This window comes from Nanorana parkeri, unplaced genomic scaffold (genome assembly GCF_000935625.1).
Source record: "Nanorana parkeri isolate BGI_ZX_2015 unplaced genomic scaffold, ASM93562v1 scaffold476, whole genome shotgun sequence".
Lineage (NCBI taxonomy): Eukaryota > Metazoa > Chordata > Amphibia > Anura > Dicroglossidae > Nanorana > Nanorana parkeri.
In genome coordinates, this window is record NW_017306744.1 from 163090 (window position 1) to 182935 (window position 19846).

At 42.6% G+C, this 19846-nt stretch overlaps 1 protein-coding gene across 1 annotated transcript in view; it reads right to left on the bottom strand.

The window, feature by feature from the left end:
* LOC108790464 (death-associated protein kinase 1-like) overlaps window positions 1-19846 on the bottom strand; it is a 63304-nt gene that overhangs the window by 25060 nt on the left and 18398 nt on the right. Inside the window, exons 11-16 of the mRNA XM_018560726.1 lie at window positions 19502-19650; window positions 18099-18152; window positions 14054-14179; window positions 12080-13167; window positions 10996-11029; window positions 9137-9199 (exon numbers count right to left, since the gene is read on the bottom strand). Coding sequence (XP_018416228.1) covers window positions 9137-9199; window positions 10996-11029; window positions 12080-13167; window positions 14054-14179; window positions 18099-18152; window positions 19502-19650 — 1514 coding nt within the window. The remainder of the gene's footprint in view (window positions 1-9136; window positions 9200-10995; window positions 11030-12079; window positions 13168-14053; window positions 14180-18098; window positions 18153-19501; window positions 19651-19846) is intronic.

Here is a 19846-nt window from a genome sequence, read left to right on the forward strand (position 1 = left end):
GTACACGGAAGGGTTGGGGGGGGGGGGAGGGGGGAGACTGTGGCCAGTAGAAGTAGAAAATGCCACAGGCTCAATAATCAGTGTGAGTAACATATGCCCCAGAGTTTTTTGGTCAGTGGGAGGAACAGTGCCCTATCATTGGTGTCATTGAAAGGAATAGTGTCCCAACTTGGAGTCAGAGGGAGGAATAGTGTCACAAAATTGGTGTCAGAGGGAGGAATAGTGCCCCATTGTTGGTGTCAGAGGGAGATATAGTGCCCCATTGTTGGTGTTCGTGGGGGGGAATTGTGCCCCATTGTTTGCATAAGAGGGAAGAATAGTGCCCCATAGTTGGTGTCAGAGGGAGGACTTCCAGACCGTATAGAAAAAATATAAATTCATTTATTTTATTTAAATATATATAATTCGACATAAAACAATACTTCACCACATCCCTACACCAAATGTATTTAAAAAAACCTTTTTGACAACGTTTGTCAAGTCACACTTATGCATTCATACACTCCTGACCGGATAAACCTAGAATCCACCATTGGGGGATATCAGTGCACCCAAGGGTTGATTTCTTTGTGTAGAGTTTGCAATTGACCAGCGAATCAGCAACCTGACTATGTCCACCTGGACTTGCATATATAAAATGAGGGCATACCGCCGATTGTTTGGAAATATTATGCAGAAGGAATTTTATGCTGATCAGCCGGTTTGCACACTTCTAGGTTTCTTGTATAGACCTTGGTGTGAAAGGAGGCTTACAAAAATTCGGAGACTACTTCTGGGACCGGTTATTGGATTAAGCCTACTATGTTTTAATTTTCCCTTTTGAGATAATATATATTTACATCAAGGACAGATAAGCATTGTTGGCTCCTCGATTGAGATGGTTGATATATCCTTTTATCTTGATTATTACAGCTGGAGTGACCACCTCGAAATCAAGGTGTATTTAGTCAGTCCAATGTAAGATAGGGATGGGGTAGATGGCCGTCAGAGTAATTAATCGGAGATCTTGAATATATATAATTTTGTGCTCAGAAAAGTCCTCTTGTATCTACGTTCACATGTCAAGGCAATCACGGCTAATTACACAGGCACCAGTGCATTTATAGATTACAGATCCAATGCTGCTGGCATATATCGGGACATCCAGCTTCAGAAAGGCACTTCAAAAGTCTCTTGTGTAGCAATTTGTTGCAGTTTGATTTACATGGTGCTTATCGTGTACTAACCGGTTTTCCCCATCTCTGTTTGGTCTCCGGCTTCAAGTGGATTGTTTGTTTCTTAACGTATCATTTTGTAGCCATTGCGGTGTTGTCTCAGTGTGTTCCCCGGTGGGACACGGTATCCATATCAGCTTAGTCCTGCACAGTGCAGGAGATCACCAAGAGCGGTTTGGCCCAGGTACGTCCCCCCAGGTATGGTCCCTGAAGAAGGTGCCTCTTCTGCCTCTGCCTAGCCCTGCATATGGAGCTGCTAGGAGAGTTTGAGTATATATGGAAATATAGTGTTATGAAGTTGTCAAATTAAGTTGGTTTGCATGAGCCCCTTATAGGTTTACAAAAGCAGATGAAACACTGCCTCTGTGGTGCAGGTGCCAACTTCATCTTTCTATACAGTTCCTTCTATATCCCTTGGACAGCCATATTTTATTACATACTGTACGCAGGACCTGCTTTGAACTACTGCAGTTTTATCGCAATGGTTGCCCTTTACTGCACCTATGCCTGATTTTAAAGGTTCATTTCCCACAAAACTGACATTTTTGCTCTGGTAGATGCTGGAGAGTTAAACCGCCTAATGTCACGGTACAGCTCGTAGATGTTAGTCATATTAATCTGGACTTATTCTGTAGTGTTATCCTAGCTGCTACTTTCTTTCTAATGAGTGTCAGAAACACACCCCAGCATTTATATCTACATAGGTATCTCACTCCCCTTCATCCAATCACCGTGGAATGTGCTAGGGCAAATGATTGTCCATGAACATTATAGGAGGTGTAAAGTTTACAGCCACACTGTTCCAATTATATAATCGAACCCCATGGTGCTATGATGCCTGGGACAAGTGTTAATCAGTTAAATAACGTGGTTAAAGGTGTGAATTGTTGCCAAATTTCCGGGGCAGTGATGATAAAACCTGTCTTGACACATTCCATGGTAATTGAATTAAGGTGACTGAGTTTCCCTGACACTTATTGGAAATGAAGAAGAGGCTTGGAGGAACAGGGAGATGTAAACATTACAGAACAATGCCAACTGAATGTGACTCACTACTATTAGCTACACCTGACAGCTTTCTTTTCCATGCTGGTTGCATTACAGTGTTGCTGATCTCCTGCAGCTTCTTTCCTGATGAGGACAATGCCTGTGTAATGTGCGTTGGAATTACCACTTGTAGTCTCTGTTGGAAGCTCATCAGCCAGGGTGACAATGTTGCAGAACAACCAGGAGAATAGGACAGAATGTTATTTCCTTATAACAGAACATGGCAGGATCACCAGGTATATTTTTTAATGAAAGCTGCAGATTAAAAAATATTAAAAATTACTTTTGAGATTACAACCCCAATTCAAAATAAATTGGGACGCTGTGTAAAATCTACATAAAAACAGAATGCAGTGAAAAAGCCATATCTGAACATGATCCAGAAATACCGCCATCTTCTCTGGGCCAAAGCTCATTTAAAATGGTCTGTCACAAAGGGAAAAACTGTTCTGCGGTCAGACAAATCGAAATTTGAAATTGTTTTTGGCAACCATGGGCACCGCATCCTCTGGACTAAAGAGGAGAGGGACCTTCTTGCTTGTTATCAGTGCTCAGTTCAAAAGCCTGCATCTTTGATGGTATGGAGGTGCATTAGTGCATATGGAATGGGCAGCTTGCAAATCTTGAAAGGCACCATCAATGCTGAAAGGTATAGCCAGGTTTTAGAGCAGCATATGCTCCCATCCAGACTACGTCTTTTTAAGGGAAGGCCTTGCCTATTTCAGTAGGACCATGCTAAGCCGCCTACTGCATCTATGATGACAGCATGGCCTCGTAGTAGAAGAGTCCGGTTGCTTAACTGGCCTGCCTGCAGTCCACACCAATTGAAAATATTTGGCACATCTTGAAACAAAAAACATGACAAAGAAGAACCCAGGACTGTTGAGCAGTTATAATCCCATATCAGGCACGAATGGGACAACATTCCTCTCCCAAAACTTCAGCAACTGATTTCCTCAGTTCCCAGACATTTACAGAGTGCTGTTAAAAGAAGAGGGGATGCTACACTGTGGTAAACATGGCCCTGTCCCAACTTTTTTGAGACGTGTTGCTGCCATCAATTTCAAAATGACCTTATTTGTTTCTTACAATGGTACATTTTCTCAGTTTAAACATTTGATATGTTTTATATTTTCTATTGTGAATAAAATATGGGCTTTTGAGATTTGCAAATCATTGCATTCTGTTTTTATGTAGATTTTACACAGCATCACAACTTTTTGGGAATTGGGGTTATACAATAATAAGTTAAACCTTATTTAAAAGCTTAGCGATTAGGTTTATATACAGTATATTTTAACAAATTACCCTTTTCTCTTAATAATAAGGAAAACATGTATTTTGCACATAAACCTTTATCTTAAAATAAAACTATGATATTCTTACCTATGAATGACTGGAGGCCACGTGGGTCTCTTTGTTGAATCCAAATATCCTGTTAGGCATATGTATTCTACTTGTATATAATCTTTTATTTATTTGTGCTTATGGATATCTCCCACCTATGTGTGTAGTGACAGCTGCAGTGAGTAAATCAGAGAATGTGTCCTCTGATCAGTCAACGGTAAGAGTAGATATACACATAGGGGGCAGATAGCGCAGGTTTTTTGGACACTTATATGTATTCTACTATTTTGACTGTAGTTTATCGTGCACTTAAAGTGAGAGACACATCTATCCATATTAAGTTGGGGAGTGATCTTTGCTTGGAAATGATTTTAAATAGTTTTTTCTCTCAGTATAAATGCTGCCTCCTGCCATCCTACTCCAGTGTTCTGTGCTGACATAGCTGAGTAACAGAAGACATGGGGTGTGTCTGACCAGGTCTGTTACTTGGTATAGTGGATCTATCTTTGATGACTAATTGGACTGCACAGTCATGTTATAACACCCTACGCAACTGCTACGGTATAACAAGAAAGTGTAGGGAAGATTATAAAACTGGAGGTTGTTAGTAAAATGTCTATTTGACTGCATAAATATTACTGTGACTTAAATTGGGATTTAAAATAAATGTTTCCTAATAGAAATATGGAGAATGTCGCTGACTAGCTGTTATGTAGACCAGTGCTCCCCAACCTTTTTATCGCCGCGGACCGGTCAACGTTTATCCGCGGACCGGGGTTGGACCGGGGGTTGGGGACCACTGATGTAGACCTTCTGTTTCAATCAAAGTCACTGATTTGGAACAAGTGTGAATATTAAAGGAGAACTATGGGGTCAGGGCTTTTCCCCATAGTTCTCCTTAGGGTAACGGTAGCATCCTCCCGTCTCCCTAGGCTCAGTATACCGCGAGCTACAGCTCGCGGTATACTGAGACGCCGCAGTATAGCGCGAGCTGTAGACAGAAAAGAAAGGCATCCTTATTTGCACATCTAGCATTTACAAAATGAGATGTTACAAAGGCAGTCTTTTGTCTCAGGAGAGTTTTCATTAGAGACTACATTTCATTCAGAGACTTTTGGATTCCTTACAGTCCCATAATACATGTCCACAGAAAATCCCCTGCAGTTGCAGTCCCTTAAATAATATGATAATTTATTTGAAAAAGAGAATGAGAGGAATTGATCAAAACTGGAGCAGACAAAATTTGGAGCAGCTGTGCATGACAACCAATCAGCTTCTCTCTTTTATTTTCAAATCTTAACTGAACAAACTGAAGAGAGACGCTGATTGGTTGCCATGGGCAACTGCTTCAGATTTGGTCTGCTCCAGTTTTGATAAATTCCCCACTTTGCATCTTCTGGGATGCCATGAACCACCTGAGTAGAATTTTAAAAAATGTTTCTTTGAATAAATCTGGATTTCTTAGAAATGTTACCAAAGATAATATCCAGAAAATGTGTGCTACTTTCACTTTCAGGTTTACAATGTCTATTTAGTCATTGGGGTTTTCACAAACTTTTCAAAGAAAAGGAAATAACAGTTACGGTTTCATTTTCTACTTCTTTCTATACATACAAAAGGACTAAAGAAAAGAACTAAAAAAAATCTGTATCTACTAAAATATTGCTTACTTGGATTCATAGAGTAGATCTGCCACTCCTTGATATTGAGAAATGCCAGATGCCATGGTTTAGGCATCTTAGAGAGAACTGTACCATGTTTGTGCAACTGACAAAAACCTTGGGGCAAGCCCAGAACAAGATGGTATCTCCCAGTTGGTCTAGCAATGAATCTCCCAGAAAAGTGTGAGACTAGCCAAAGTAAACGGCAGTCAAGTTCAGTTTACTTACCCTTGACCTTTTACAAGATTAAATGGCACATTCCAGGCAGATGACTGTAATGGTTCAGAGACTCACAAAATGGTGGCTCTGAAATGCAGCTTTTTGCTCTAAATATTTTAAATGTTAAGAAGAATGTTACTACAGCCGGCTCTAAATTCAGCAAAACTGAGTGGAGCTAAATGAAGCCTTGTGAACCAAGGGGCTTATGTACAAAGCAGTGGCAAAAATTCACCACGGGTTATCTTCTCAGTGCATCTGCTTTAATATACAGTGATTGATTCACCTTTAGTGAATGTTTAGTGATTGTCACATTTATTGCTTCCATGGACATCCTGTTCAGTATAAGATCACATGGGACAGCACAGACTTCAGCAGCTGTCTATCTACCAGCTTAGAGAAGGGAGAAAGAAGAAAGGAGGGGGAGCAGGGGAGAGAGGAAAGGCTTGGGGGAGAGGGTGTACCGCCGATAGTCATGTAAGGGGCCCGGGCAGCCTTAGGGGCCCGAGCACCTTACATGTGTATTGGCCGACGGCCATACAGGTGCCTGGTGGGAGGTGGAGGCGGCCAGGCCCCCGCAGCACCGGAGGAAGCCGGGGCCCGTACTCTTCATATCCTCACTTGAGGTGCTCTGTACGGGCCTCCGGTGTCCCCAGGGGGTCTCCACTGCACATTAGGTTTTTAAAGATGGCCGCCGCGAGTGCCCACATTAAATTTAATATATTGCCGAACTGGCAATATATTAGATGGAAATCATTCCCTGGTGGTCCAGAGGGGAATCAGTATGAGCTGCATCTCTTGCTGATGCAGATCATACTACCTCGTGGTGCCGCCGCTGATTTAGCAGGGATCGATTAGTGTGGTCTGTACCAGTGCACCAGCCAGAGTGCAGAGCACACTGATCCTTCACTCGACCACCAGACCAGGATAATCCCCAAGTGCCACACTGGACCCAGGGATGCAGCCCCCCTTCCTGCAAAACAGGTAAGCAGGAGAGGGGGACATTTTTTGATTAACTATTTTTACTTTTAATAGTTGTGAGAGTGTGTTTTGTTTTTTTTTAAATTAAGCTGTGTGTGTATTTTTTTTAATGAGTGTGTGGTATGTGTGTGATATGTGCGTTTGTTTCATTACGTGTGTGTGTTTTTTAACCACGTCCGTGGGTTGACGTAAATGTACGTCCCCCGCTGGAAGTGGTTATACCAAGAATATGGCTGCCCCTGCAGCCGTGTTCTTGGTACCGTTTTAGGGCCTGTTCACACCACTTGTATTGCATAGAGGCCGACTCACTTTTTTGCCGGGCTGGAGGGGGTGTGGCGGGCCATTGAAGTGAATGGCGGTGTAGCCACGACCTCCGGCCGCAATGCGATCGCCCGCACAGAATCGGTGTGGTCAAAATGCTGCAATCACTATTTTGAACGCACTGCAGGTACAATGTGCCTTGCCACCCTGTGCGGGCGATGGCATTGCAGCCGGAGGGCATCACTTCAATGGCCCGCAACGCCCCCTCCAGCCTGGCAAAAAAGTGAGGCGGCCGCAATGCGGGGAGTGCGTTCTGGCCAGAGTCGGACTGGAATGCACTGCTTATGGTGTGAACTAACACTAAACCCTGTGTCCAGTAGACATGTGCAATTCGTTTCGGGAAAAATTAGTTTTCTGGACAAAATTCGTTAGCGGTAGTGTCTGTACGCATTTTTGTTTGTGGACAAATTTTCATTGCAGCAAAGTGACAATTAAAAAAAAAATGTAATGTCACTTTGCGAGAATTAAACGAACGATACGAACATAAACCGGAAATGAACATTCGTACAGAGTACCGCTAACAAATTTTGTCCAAATTCCGAACAAAATAACACAAAATCTGAGTGAAATGAGTGACGTGATTGGCTCAGTGTTCTCTGTACAGCACTGCGGTATATGTCAGAGCTATATACATGTATAATCATAGTGTGTGATTGTGGGGGTGTGTAGGCTTCTCTGTACAGCACTGCGGTATATATACAGTATGTCAGAGCTATATAAATGTATAATAATAACAGTGTGACTGCCTCAGCGTGGCGGCAGTGCATTAGTTATTTACAAACACTCAGCAACCAGCTGATCGGTGAGTGCTTGTACTCCGGTCTCAATCCTGACTCAGCTGTCACAGGAGGGGGGCGGGCGGTAGGGAGGAAAGCTCCACCTTATGTGAAAGCTCACAGCGCTCTACTCCACTCACTTCTTTCCATCCTGTGACAGGAGGTGGAGCCAGGATGTGTGGGAGGAGAGTTCCACCTCCTGTGACAGATTACAGCTGCCAACACCGCGCACTGCACCGCTCTACATCCTGGCACATGAGGCAGAGCCAGGAGGTGAGGGAGGAGAGCTTGGCCTTCTGCAATGATGACAGCTGTCACTGCCCTGCACCGCTTGGCATCCTGAAAGCTTCTCTCCTCCCATTGGAAGGCACACAGACCATTGCCCAGTGGGGAGGAGAGAAGCTGGGATGCACTGAATTTTCAGAAGCATCTTTGGCCGTCGTGGCACTTTCGGCAAATGTTTCGGCGGCCGAAATCTTGGTGCATCCCTAGCAAAAATATGTAATACTTTACACAAACTTTACGTTTATTTTACGTAAACATTGGCTTAAAACAAATTAAGAAGCAGCGTATGATATAACCAGTAACATATTAAATATTATATCTTATAAAATATTGCATGCAGTAATATAAGCAGGAAACCACTCTGAGTTACCTCCCCTGAGGACCCTTTAAACAATTGCTTGCCATGATCAACTGGAATAAGGAGAGCTTGTACACAGAGGCAGCTCTTTAATTAGGCGAGTTAGGCGGTCGCCTTAGGCCTCGCACCCACGGTGGGCCTCGCGCGGGGGTGGGGGGGTCGTGAGGATAGAAAAATTAACCTTTGTCGTTAAAGCGCTGCCCCGCCGCGACTTCACTTTCACTTTTCACCCGCTGCTGTGACTCGGCTCCTTCACCAGCCCAGCCTGTGATTCTGCAGTGCAGCCCCGGCAGTAGAAGCATCGAGAGCAGGAGAGAGCAGCCAGCCGGACCGCATTTGAGCTAGAGGACTGGGGCGGCTGCTGCATACTCACCACGGAGCTTGGGTACAGGCAGCCAGAACAGGATACACAGCGAACCGGGGATCGGACACAGTTTTGAAGAGTTTGAAGGTACGCCTGGAGCAATTCCTCACCTTAAAGAATTTTTTGAGGAAGCGTACATTAAAATTATTGTTTTTATATTGTTGTTATTTATTGTCTTTTGGAAATGCTAGTTGCTTGGCTGGCTGGTGCATTGTCTTCAGTCGTTTTATGAATCACTGGCCCGTAACAAGCATAGAGATATGAATCCTCAACTTTTTTAGACATATGTCTTCTGCGTGCTTGTTAGGGGTTTGTGATATCACTAATATATTAATTAGCTAGGCAGCCAGAGTACTAGCATTTTTGTAAGAGGGCTAGAAATGGAAGCCTCAGTATCTCTCCCATGGTAGGTGTACTTTAACCTTGAGGCCTCATTCACACAGCGTGAAGTCGGGCCGTACAGATCCGTGCTGCGTGCACGGCCGTATCGGGCTGTTCCCAGGAGGGACAGGTGCTGCGTGTGATTGCACGCAGCAGCCTGTTCATCTCTATGGCCGTACGCTCACCTGAGCTGCATATCCGTGTAGGTGCGGGTGTCCATAATCGGAAGCAGAGAGGATGGATCCTGTCTGCGTCCAAGCACGGACACACGGACCCGCACGGATGTGCAGTTCGGGTGACCGTATGACAGCGTACAGCCACGTCCTCCCATAGGGAAGAATAGGCTGCTGCATACAATCACTCATAGCACCTGTGCTTCCCAGGAACAGCCCTATACAGTCGTGCATGACGCATGGATCTGTATGGCCCAACTCCACGCTGCGTGAATGAGGCCTAAAACACCACTTAGTTCTAAGACCCTATTCACACCGGGGCGGTTCGGCCGCATGGATCTGCCGACATGAACGATCCTATACATTGCTATGGGGCCATTCATGCGACTGTGCTCCCTGCACTATTTTTTGCCGTGCTGATCAGTGCGGTTTCCATATAGCTTTCAATGGAGCCGATCAGCGCAGTTTTTGGCATTTTTAGTTGCGTTTCAGCACTGAAGCACAATTAAAAACTCCCAAAACCTCCCTTTTGAGATCAGCGCAGACCAAATCCAGTGCATTTCGGCACGGTTTGTGCCTGGAACCCAATGGATTGCATAATCCAAACCACCCATGTTCTGGGGCGGGAGTGGACGTGGTGGTGCATGCACTATTTTTTGTGATTGCACCACACCAAAACGCAGGGCAATGCTGTACCACGGGTTTCGGTGTGGACAATCACACTGTGGGCAGGAGGAGTGTCTGCTGCGATATTGAAATGAATGGTACCACCATGCCCCCTCCTGCCCTGAAATGCAGGAGGCTTGGTTTATGCAATCCAGTGCATTCCAGACATTGCTGCCCTGTGACCCTGGTCTCAATCATTGCTGTACCTTATTGCCGCTCTTCTCACTGTCTCTCCTCTCTCCTGGCTGTCTCTCCTCTTTCTCTCTCTCTGCTGGTAGTCTCTCCTTTCTCTCTCTGCTGGCAGTCTCTCCTTTCTCTCTCTCTGCTGGCAGTCTCTCCTCACTCTCTCCTTTGGCTGTCTCTCCTCGCTCTCTCCCTTGGCTGTCTCTCCTCGCTCTCTACCTTGGCTGTCTCTCCTCGCTCTCTCCCTTGGCTGTCTCTCCTCGCTCTCTCTCTCCTGGCTGTCTCTCCTCGCTCTCTCTATCCCTCCTGGCTGTCTCTCCTTTTTCTCTCTTCTGGCTGTCTCTCACTTTCTCCTGTACATTCTCAAAAAAAATTGCCTTGCTGCCCTAGAGTGTTTGGCTTTCGCTTGAAGAAAAGGTGGCAAGCCTAGTCAGCTCACTTCCCCAGACCCCCATACCAGTGCCGGTGCTAGCGTAAAGCTGGCCATACACTTATAGATTATCTACAGCTTTTCTATGGTCAGATGGAAAAAGTGCAACAGATTCCTCCATCTACGCTAAACTGTGTGGATGGAGGACTCTCCCACTGGGCCAAGCTTCAGTATCTTGCTAGTCGGCCCCGCTGGCTGTCAAAATACCTGAACAATGCCTCATCCAATCAGATTCAGATTCACTGGCAGATCAGGCCAGTGGGAGATTCCTCCATCCACACAGTTTAGCGTATATGGAGGAATCTGTTGCACTTTTTCCATCTGACCACAGAAAACCTGCAGATAATCTATAGGTGTATGGCCAGCTTAAGGCTGCTTTAGCAGATGCCTGAAGATGCAGGGGGGACCTGTATAAGCAAAAATCCTTTCTCCAGCCCTGGTCCCCTCCACTGGACGTCCTCCTATACTATCACTGATCATCACAGTTAATTTCTAATTGGTTTGCACTTTATTAATTATGGGTGTAAGTGGGGGCCTCGCGTTTGAGTTTCGCCTAAGGCCTCAGAAAGTCTAGAGCCGCCTCTGCTTGTACACTCTGCTTGTTTATCCAGATGGGGTTCAGGGACCTGGTGCAGAAAACAGTTTAATTATTAGTAAATATAAAGTCTTGGCCCTTGCAATAATAACCTATTTGTAGCAGGTGGAAAGTGAAATACCTAAACCAATGAATCAGGGACATTTGCAAAATAAAAATTACACACATTGATAAAACATGCTTTTTTCCCCTCCATGACTTAGGTAATATCACACATTATTTTGCTTGATATGCCACTTTTAGAATGCATTAAGTGATAATAGAGGCTAATAAATCAAGCCCTTGGTGAAAACATTTGTTAACAGAAGACATCTTAACACAAAACAACCACAAACTGTAACATTCAAATTACACATGATGACAAAAAAAAAATTAATAAGCAGTGGATTCCTTCAGTAACTTCAGAGATGCAGGCAGTAAAAATGATATGCCAAGCTTAACTCTTCCTGTAATACTTGTACTTTGTCCCATCTCTTCCAGCCTCCTTATTGGTCCCTTAGACTGCACATTATGGATGCACTGATATATTGGCCGAAAATGGCACTTTTGGCAAAATCCCGAAGTGTCCAATTTTGGTCTGAAATAGCTCTGCATCCGTGATTTCTCTCCTCCCCGCTGGGCGCTGCTCTGTGTCCCAGCGGGGAGGAGAGAAACGATCACAGGCGGCCGAACGCTGCGGGAGGAGAGCGCTGTGAGCGGCCAGCGTCTCTCCTCTCTGCACCGCTCAGCCTCCGTCACAGATCAGGAGAGCAGCAGTGTGGGCGGAGACAGCCATTGCTGTCACATGAGGCTGATTTTATTGCTGTTCCTGCTGGATAGATACTGCTTACTTTCTGTCCCAGTAACCATACCTATTGAGGTGAAATCTCCCCAATGAAGACACATAAAAAGCAATAATAACCCAACTGAGGATCCACATCTTTGCCTGCTATATCCAAAAGAAGAAACATTTTAATTGGAGTTGTGTTTTAAGGTCACTCAGTTACCTAAACCTTTCATCATTTTAACAATCACAGCTTTGCAATCTTCTCTTTTCATGTCATGTAAAGCCTGCTTTAGCTGTTCAATAGTCACAGGATACCGATTTAGGACAAGACTTGTTGGTGGCATTCCCCTACTTGTAGCTTCTTTTTCAATTTGTTCCACAATACTGATGCTTGCATTCCCAAGAAATTGTGCCAGCAATTTCCAATCTAACCCTGTTGGATGGATGTTGTCTAGCAGACAACAAAGCCTTTTCAGTGTTGATTCGTCAAGAAAATGTGTGCGGCAATTCCACCCAAAATGGCGTAAAATTCTTGTGTCGTGCTGTGGAAACAAAATTTCCCACGAGCGAACATTGCTACCACAAAGAGGAGCATTGTTCTCTTCAGCATTCAGGATCTGCGCAAAACTATATCCTTTGATTTCTTCAGTTATGCAAGACAGCATTAATTGCCGAATTTCTATGTCAGAGTCTGTAGACAAAGCCTCAGTTACATTACGCAACTCGATAGGACAAAGGTACAACTTTTCACAGCTCTGATTCCTCCCATTCCTAAGAAGAGCCTCAACTTCTTTTTCTACCTTTTCCAAGAGATTGTAACAGTCACCTTCTTTATCTTTGTCTCCCCAGCATCCAATTAGGTATAAAGATCTCTTATCTTTTGAAACCTCAATTCTTACCTGAGCCTCTGTGACCAACAGTGCTCCTTCCTTCCACAGTTTGCATCTGCCTTGTCCAAATGTGCGTACAACATGAATCTGAAGTCTGCCAACAAAGAAATGACTAAAAAATATCCTGCTGTCATTTCTCCAGCGATATACTACCCCTCGCAGAGTTTCCCCCCTTCCTCTCTGAAGTCCACCTCTTTGCAACCAAGCTGGCACAACATAATCCCCTTCCGGTGTACTTAAAAGTAGTTCCAATGTCTCCAGCAACTCCAAAGCTGCTTGAGCATCTCCTTCACCATCAGTCAAGTCGAGGGCTCCAACCATCTCCTCAAAACTCCATAATTGTCTGTTTGTTCCAGATGCCGGGCTCAAAGCAAAATTTCCGAATCTAGCAAAGATCTTTTGCAGGAGCCAGGTCATGTCTAAGATAATCACACCTGATGGCACTGGGGATGTAGAGTCACCACTGCCCGATGAAATGATTCTGGATGGAATGTACTGTGGCAAGTACAACAACTGTTAAAAAAGAGGACACAGATCAAACAGTTCACTCATTTAAAGATTGATATTGTTCTTAAAGTAGTCTTCTTCAACAATGTGCTCTAACTCTTCATAGCTCTTTCCTTCTCCTAAAAACTACAATCCCCTCAACTGTGACTCCTTCTTTCTTCTATTGCTTGTCTGCTCTCCCTTAAGTGTCCACATTATCCTGTTCTACAGCCATTCTTCCCCAGATTTATTTTTTTTACCTCTCTCCATCTCAATGTACTCCAGCTCGGTCCATTTAGTACTCTTTTTCATTCCTTAGCACATTTTCTCTGTCCATCCTATAGTTCTAAGTGCCTCTGCTCCATGAACCACCCCTGCTCTTTTCATCTTTCTTTTGCTGCTCTCTTCTTCTATGCCTTCTTCTATATCTCCCCAGTGTTTTTCCAAATGTCCTTTATCTCTCTGCTCCTGCCTAAACTTCTTAGAACCTCCCATAGTTCCCCTTATGTCTTCACCTCATGTACAAATGTGCCGTGTCTTCTAAGCTAGTCTACCAGTCCATGTGACTGCTATCACAAGCACATGCACTTCATTTATGTGAGCCTTGTCCCACACTTCCTCTATGAGTGAATCTAGAACTGAAACACCACACCATAATCGCCAAGATAAAATCAGATAGAAGTCTGTACATAAATCCAGGTCTTCCATCTGATTTTACATGGCAATAAACTTGTATGAAGGCTGTGGGCTTGGATGGTAATAAGCAAACTCTCAGGGATTCTGCCCCATCTATCCACTCCCTCTAGCATTCAAACTGTTTTTACTGGGTATTTAACAAGCAAAGGAGTACTTTTTGTAGGTGATATGTTAGTCTGAACCTTTATATGTACACTGCCATTATATTGTTAAATACCTCAGAGATGTTGTGCAGATATTCCACGGCTGTTAGCAGAGTAGAAGGGCAGACTGGCTGGTGCCCCCTTGCTGCAAGCCATTGTGTAAACCTATCAACAAATTCTTGACAGCGCTGGAAATGAACCTAGAAAGCAAATCAGATTATGAAAGTGTTTGAAGGAGTTCTAAAATCACAGCATATACTGTAATATCCTGTTATAGCACTGTAATAGGAATACATAGTTGTTTTTGATAATGCAATCAAAGCTTGCTTTAGATAATCCCTTTTATGTCGCCTGCCTGTCACTTTCAACAACTTTCTGAATTCCCAGTGTGCTTTGCATCTCTTTCCCTGCTACTTCATGTGATGCAATTCTCAAAACTACATATCCTATCATGCATTGCTTCCAGCAAGCAATGACGATGTTACATTGTTCAGACATTGAGTTGTAGGTCAGAAGGCAGGCTCTGTGAGAGTGGGGACACAAGAAAGGGAATATTCACATGGCTGAGTGAAATTGTGTCAGCGCACTTAGGAAGTACATTCTATGGGCATCTTCAATAGGTAAATTTACTAACTTCTAGATTGAAATGGTAATTAGGAGTGGGATAGAACTTATGAAAATTCAATTTAGAAATACATATTTATTTTTATATACCCGTGCACTGTAAAAGTTGACCTCAAAAACCATAATAGAAGATAATTTCTGCAGTCTATCCCAGTAGTTTAGAAGCACATGTCACATTTAAAACATGTTCCTCTGAACTGAGTGAGTGTGTGCTTTCAATACAACTTTTTAATATGCATTGTGCGGTTAACAATTAATATGCAATATGAGGTTAATGCTGAGTAGTGTTTAAATGTCCACTGCCCCCAGCACATTCTTTTGCAGGCTTTCACAAACACACACTCAGCATCTGTAGCAGCCCTCAGTGCAATGTCCCTCACCATCCACAGTAGCTGCACTATAAAAGGGGCATCCAGAAAGGCATACCGACTTGTGTGGCTTGCTGGACTTTGTTGTATGAAGCTGTAATTCTGTTTTATCGAGGGCTTGTTCACACCAAGTGCGGAGCTGATGCAGAGCAGAGCAGTTACAAAACGCATCAAAACTGCAACCAATGTATTCCAATGGTATTTTGGGCTCTAGTTCACACCAGTGCGTTCAGTTCCAGAGCATGTGGAAAAACTGCAGCATGCCCTATTTTTTCTGCTCTGGAACGCACCAAAATGCATGCAAGCGTATAAAAAAATGCATGCAAATGCCATGGAACGCACTGAAAGTCCATTTTAGGCTAAAAAAAAAAAATGGCCCGCAACACGTCAAAACACACTGCACTGTATGTGCAGAAACTCCTGCAGATCTGGTCCGGATTTGGTGTGAACGAGACCTAGATTAGGCACTACAAAGTGAATCATACAGAAACTAGCAAAATAAAAAGGCACCCTAACATAGGACTCATTTTAATGTTGGTTTTATAAGTTTACAGATCCAGACTTTTTACATTTATTTTTAGATAATAAAACAGCAGGTCCTCCCTTTTCCATAAAACTTAGGTCAGGAAATGGACATTCAAATATTAAGCATTACTAAAAAAAAGATATTTAAACCTTAATTTTTTAATATTTTTTTTAATATAATAATTTTTTTATATGCATTTATATTTATATAGTTTTTCTTGTTTTTTTTTTAATCCTTCAGATGCTTGTTTTCTAGTGAGTCACCGCAGCGCTTTTGCCCCCACATGGGTGCCTCCATAAGCTAAGTGGCTGCTGTGGAGGCACCCGTGTGTGCTCATTCATAGCCATGCTCGCAGTGGCTGTGTGCGTCTATAGACACACACAGCCCTGCAGCAGACCACGCCCCTTGCTCTCCGCCCAGCAATTTGCCCGAGGGCAGAAGGAGCTCATGGCTCCTCTGCCTCGGTATCCTCCCCCAGAACCAGCAAGTTTGGGATGGAGGATCACTGCGGGGACTGGCGGCAGTGACAAGCGTCGCTGACAGGTAAGCTATGGGGGGGATGGGGCGTGTAAAAGGTACTGGGCATTTTTTACCTTTATGCAGAGAATGCTAAAAAGGTAAGAAACGCCCAGCCTTTAGTAATACTTTAACAAGCAGTGAGTACGTTTTAAAACAAGCCCTCACTATTTTTTGTAGCTGCAGATGCTGTGGAGAAATTGATCCTCGATTTCACAAAAGAAGCAGTGAAGTTGTTGTATGTTTTAGGGAACATCTAGAATTGTTAATTGTGCCTGAATATACCCTGAAAATGTACCTTTTGCATGGAATTTCACTTGAAACATATGTGTTGCTCTTCCTGGTATGTATCTGTGCGTAGGCACCGCTGTGCCAACAACATCATAGCTATATATTTGCAGTGTGAGTTCTAAGGAGCTTCTACCTCTGACTATTAGTGTCAGATTTAGATTTGGTGATGTCACTACTGCATTGCTCACTGTTCTCCTTGATGGAGAGAAAGCTGCACCAGAGGGCCTGCAGTGCCAGGATTTTCTTGCTTCGGCTTTATTGATTCTGTGGAATTGAAATTTTGCCTCTCACTGCTGCTTTTTGATTTTTACACCTCAAATCATCAGAATATCAGAGATCGGGGGTGTGCAGCCCTGACACAAGGGAACAAAACCCTGACTCTACCAAGACTGCCACCTCCACACAGAAATACAGTGCAGAACAATGCACGGTAATTCAGTAGCTTTGGAAAAAAACACTGTTGATTGGTCCTTTGGTCCTCTGCCTGCCTTTTTTGGATACAGCTACCACAGTCCAGGTTCTCTTTAAGAGAACATTTCAGGCAGAATATTTTTTTATATGTAATTTAATATACCTTTTAATGCCATTACTATCCCACTTTATTGTGCCCTGAGATCATCCATAAAATAAGTCATTATTTGCTCTTCATAACCACAAATGTCATGTATTATGTACAGTATTTTTGCACTCAATAACCAATAAGATTTCTCTGCCATGTTGATTGGTTGCTCTAGGGAAAATTTCCTTCATGAGACCAGTTGTATCTTTTATCATAGTAGACAAAAAAAATCTTCCTGCGAATGTCTGACATAAATCGTACAGTTAATCACATATGTATTCCAAGTATATATTTATAATGCAGTTGCAGTAATGTACATTATTGCATGAACATTTAAAAAAATACTTTTATGCAGATTTGTCTGCATGCTAGCATGCATTGTCTTTATCAGGTACTGGAAAATATCTGACCCTGTGATCCAGTATAATCCCTTCAGGTAACTCTAGGTTAAATTTCAAAACCAAGGTGAAGTGATTGCTTTTTTTAAAAGTAAAATAAAGCTCTCACATGTGAACTACTAAAGGTTATTGGCACACAACTACATTTTAACTAAACTATAAACACTGTATGCATAACATATCCTGTTATGAACTAAAAGCAGTTATGACAAATAATGGGCATGCAACCTCAAAAAGCTCTGGGACCTATCTAAAAAGTTAAATAAGTATTTCCTGCTGGTTACTCACTCTGTGACCATAGGCCAGGGAGTGAACAACAGAGAGAGGCTGCAAATGGCAGTGCAGTAAACCAGTAAAGGTGTCATTGTAATGATTAAAACAACAAATGTGACATGGGAAATGTAATTTAACACACTGAGAAAGGTGATGGTTTACTTTTGCATATTTGATATGCTTGATCTAGAAAGTGTCAGTCAAAAGAAACAGTGGCATCCAATCAGTGACTATACACTATGGGGTCTATTCACGAAGCTGCCGAAGGATCTGGCCGTAGCTTCGGCCGATCCTTCGGGTAGCTTCGGCCCCAGGACCCCTATTTTATTCTTGTTTTTTTTTACAGCAGCAGAGCCGCCGGACAATAGGAAACTATTGGACGGAGCTAGCTGTCACTGCTAGCTCCGCACAATCGTTTTCTATTTACTTTTTTTAACTTTTTTCACTCTTTTTCTGTTCTGCTCACTGCTACCGGCTATTCACTCACTGCTGTTCTGCATCTTTAAGAATAGCCAAGACCCCTATGTGTGTGGATAAAATTTCATGAAGCATATCGTCACTTACCTTTTGTAGGCGCAAATGCTCCATGACAAGCTGACATATTTCAGGCTCAGGTTCCTGGCATTAGAGACAAAAGGTAGACAGTTACTAATAAGTACTAATAAACTGGAGATTCTACATAGTAGCTCTTGTCAAAGTGTAAATTATCTCAACTTTAAATTCACATAATTGAGACATTACTTCTCTTTTTTAAACAATTAAATGCATTGTCAGAAACGCTCTTAAAATGTACCAACACTGCATGAAAGAGTATACATGAAACTTTCAAGGTGCCATCAGTATGTGCATACCATCAACTACAGAGTACCAATAAAAGGTTTATTACTACTTAATCTTAACATCAGATTTAAAAAAAAACAAGGAGAAGTCTAAGGGGGTTATTCACAAAAAAGTGAAGAGTTAGGAGGAGGCAGGAGAAGCGAACAATCTAGGACAACATAGCTGATTCGGAAAAATTCTCCATATCAGCTCACTTTCCAGTTCAGCTATGTTGTCTTAGATTGGCCACTTCTCCTGCCCTCTACAAACTCTTCATCTTTTAGTGAATAACCCCCTAAATGTTTTTTTTATCTGTATGTTTTTCAGTACATTAACACTAAACCGCTGCAAACAACCTCAAAACCCATTGGTATTAAGATATCTTATGATTATATATAAAATTGGTATAGCCATTCATTTGCAGTGCATTCCAGCAGACCCAAATCACAGATCTGTATTTCTATAAAGTAAAATACAGTATCCAACCAGTTACACAATGAACCAGTGTCTGTCATCTATTTGAAGGAAAACCCCAGGAGGACCAAAAGATCCCTGCTCCAGACCACTAACAGGCTCCTACAGATCAGACTAGTATGGTAAAAATCCATGTGTCATTTCCCAACTGGACAGATTAATGGCAATGGTGTGCAGTTCCAAGCCATGCATCATATGGTGGCACAGAAACTAGAAATTAACCGGCAACTCAGGTTGTTGGCAACTCAAATGATCTGATTATCAGATAATCAGAATTATTTTACCAGTTAATCTAATCTGCCTTAATGCTTACATGATAATTCTCTACATTTGATACAATATGAAAGATCAGAAGCCTGAATGGTACAGTGTAAAAGTCACACAATTAGTCGCAATTAGTCAAGGACACTATATTGTGTCTTTAAATATATAGACTAAACTTAATACACACACATAAACGCAAAAGGTACAAAATACATAAATACCTTCATAACCACAAAAAGGAAAGTGTTTGGCTTCTTTCTTCCTGTTTTACAATGTTATGCCATATGTTACCATATGGCAGTCACCCAATAACTGGTAACCATATCTCCTTTGGCATGATTCAGAACAGGATTCCATGATAAAGTAAACTTTATAATAATTGGGGTAACACGTGCAATGCTTACAAATACCTGTTTAATTTGTGCAACAATCATTTCCAAGGCATCTTTGATGGGCTCCACGTCTGCCTTTTTTTTACAGTTGATTGGGAAGAACTGTATCTGAAAGCAATTGAACAGCTCTGTCTCTCTCTTCATCACATTTTCATAAAACCGTTGTGCTGTTAAAGGATTCACCAAAATGTTACAAAAGGATAACAGGCCATGTTTTCTACTAACTTGTCATATAAAACTAACATTACAGTCTAGCAACTGTCTAAATCTTCATGAAATATTCTTGTGCTTTCTCAGATAGCAGTAGATGAGCAGCAATTACTAAGGATGGTCCTTAAAGTGGACATAAAGTGTAACAACCTC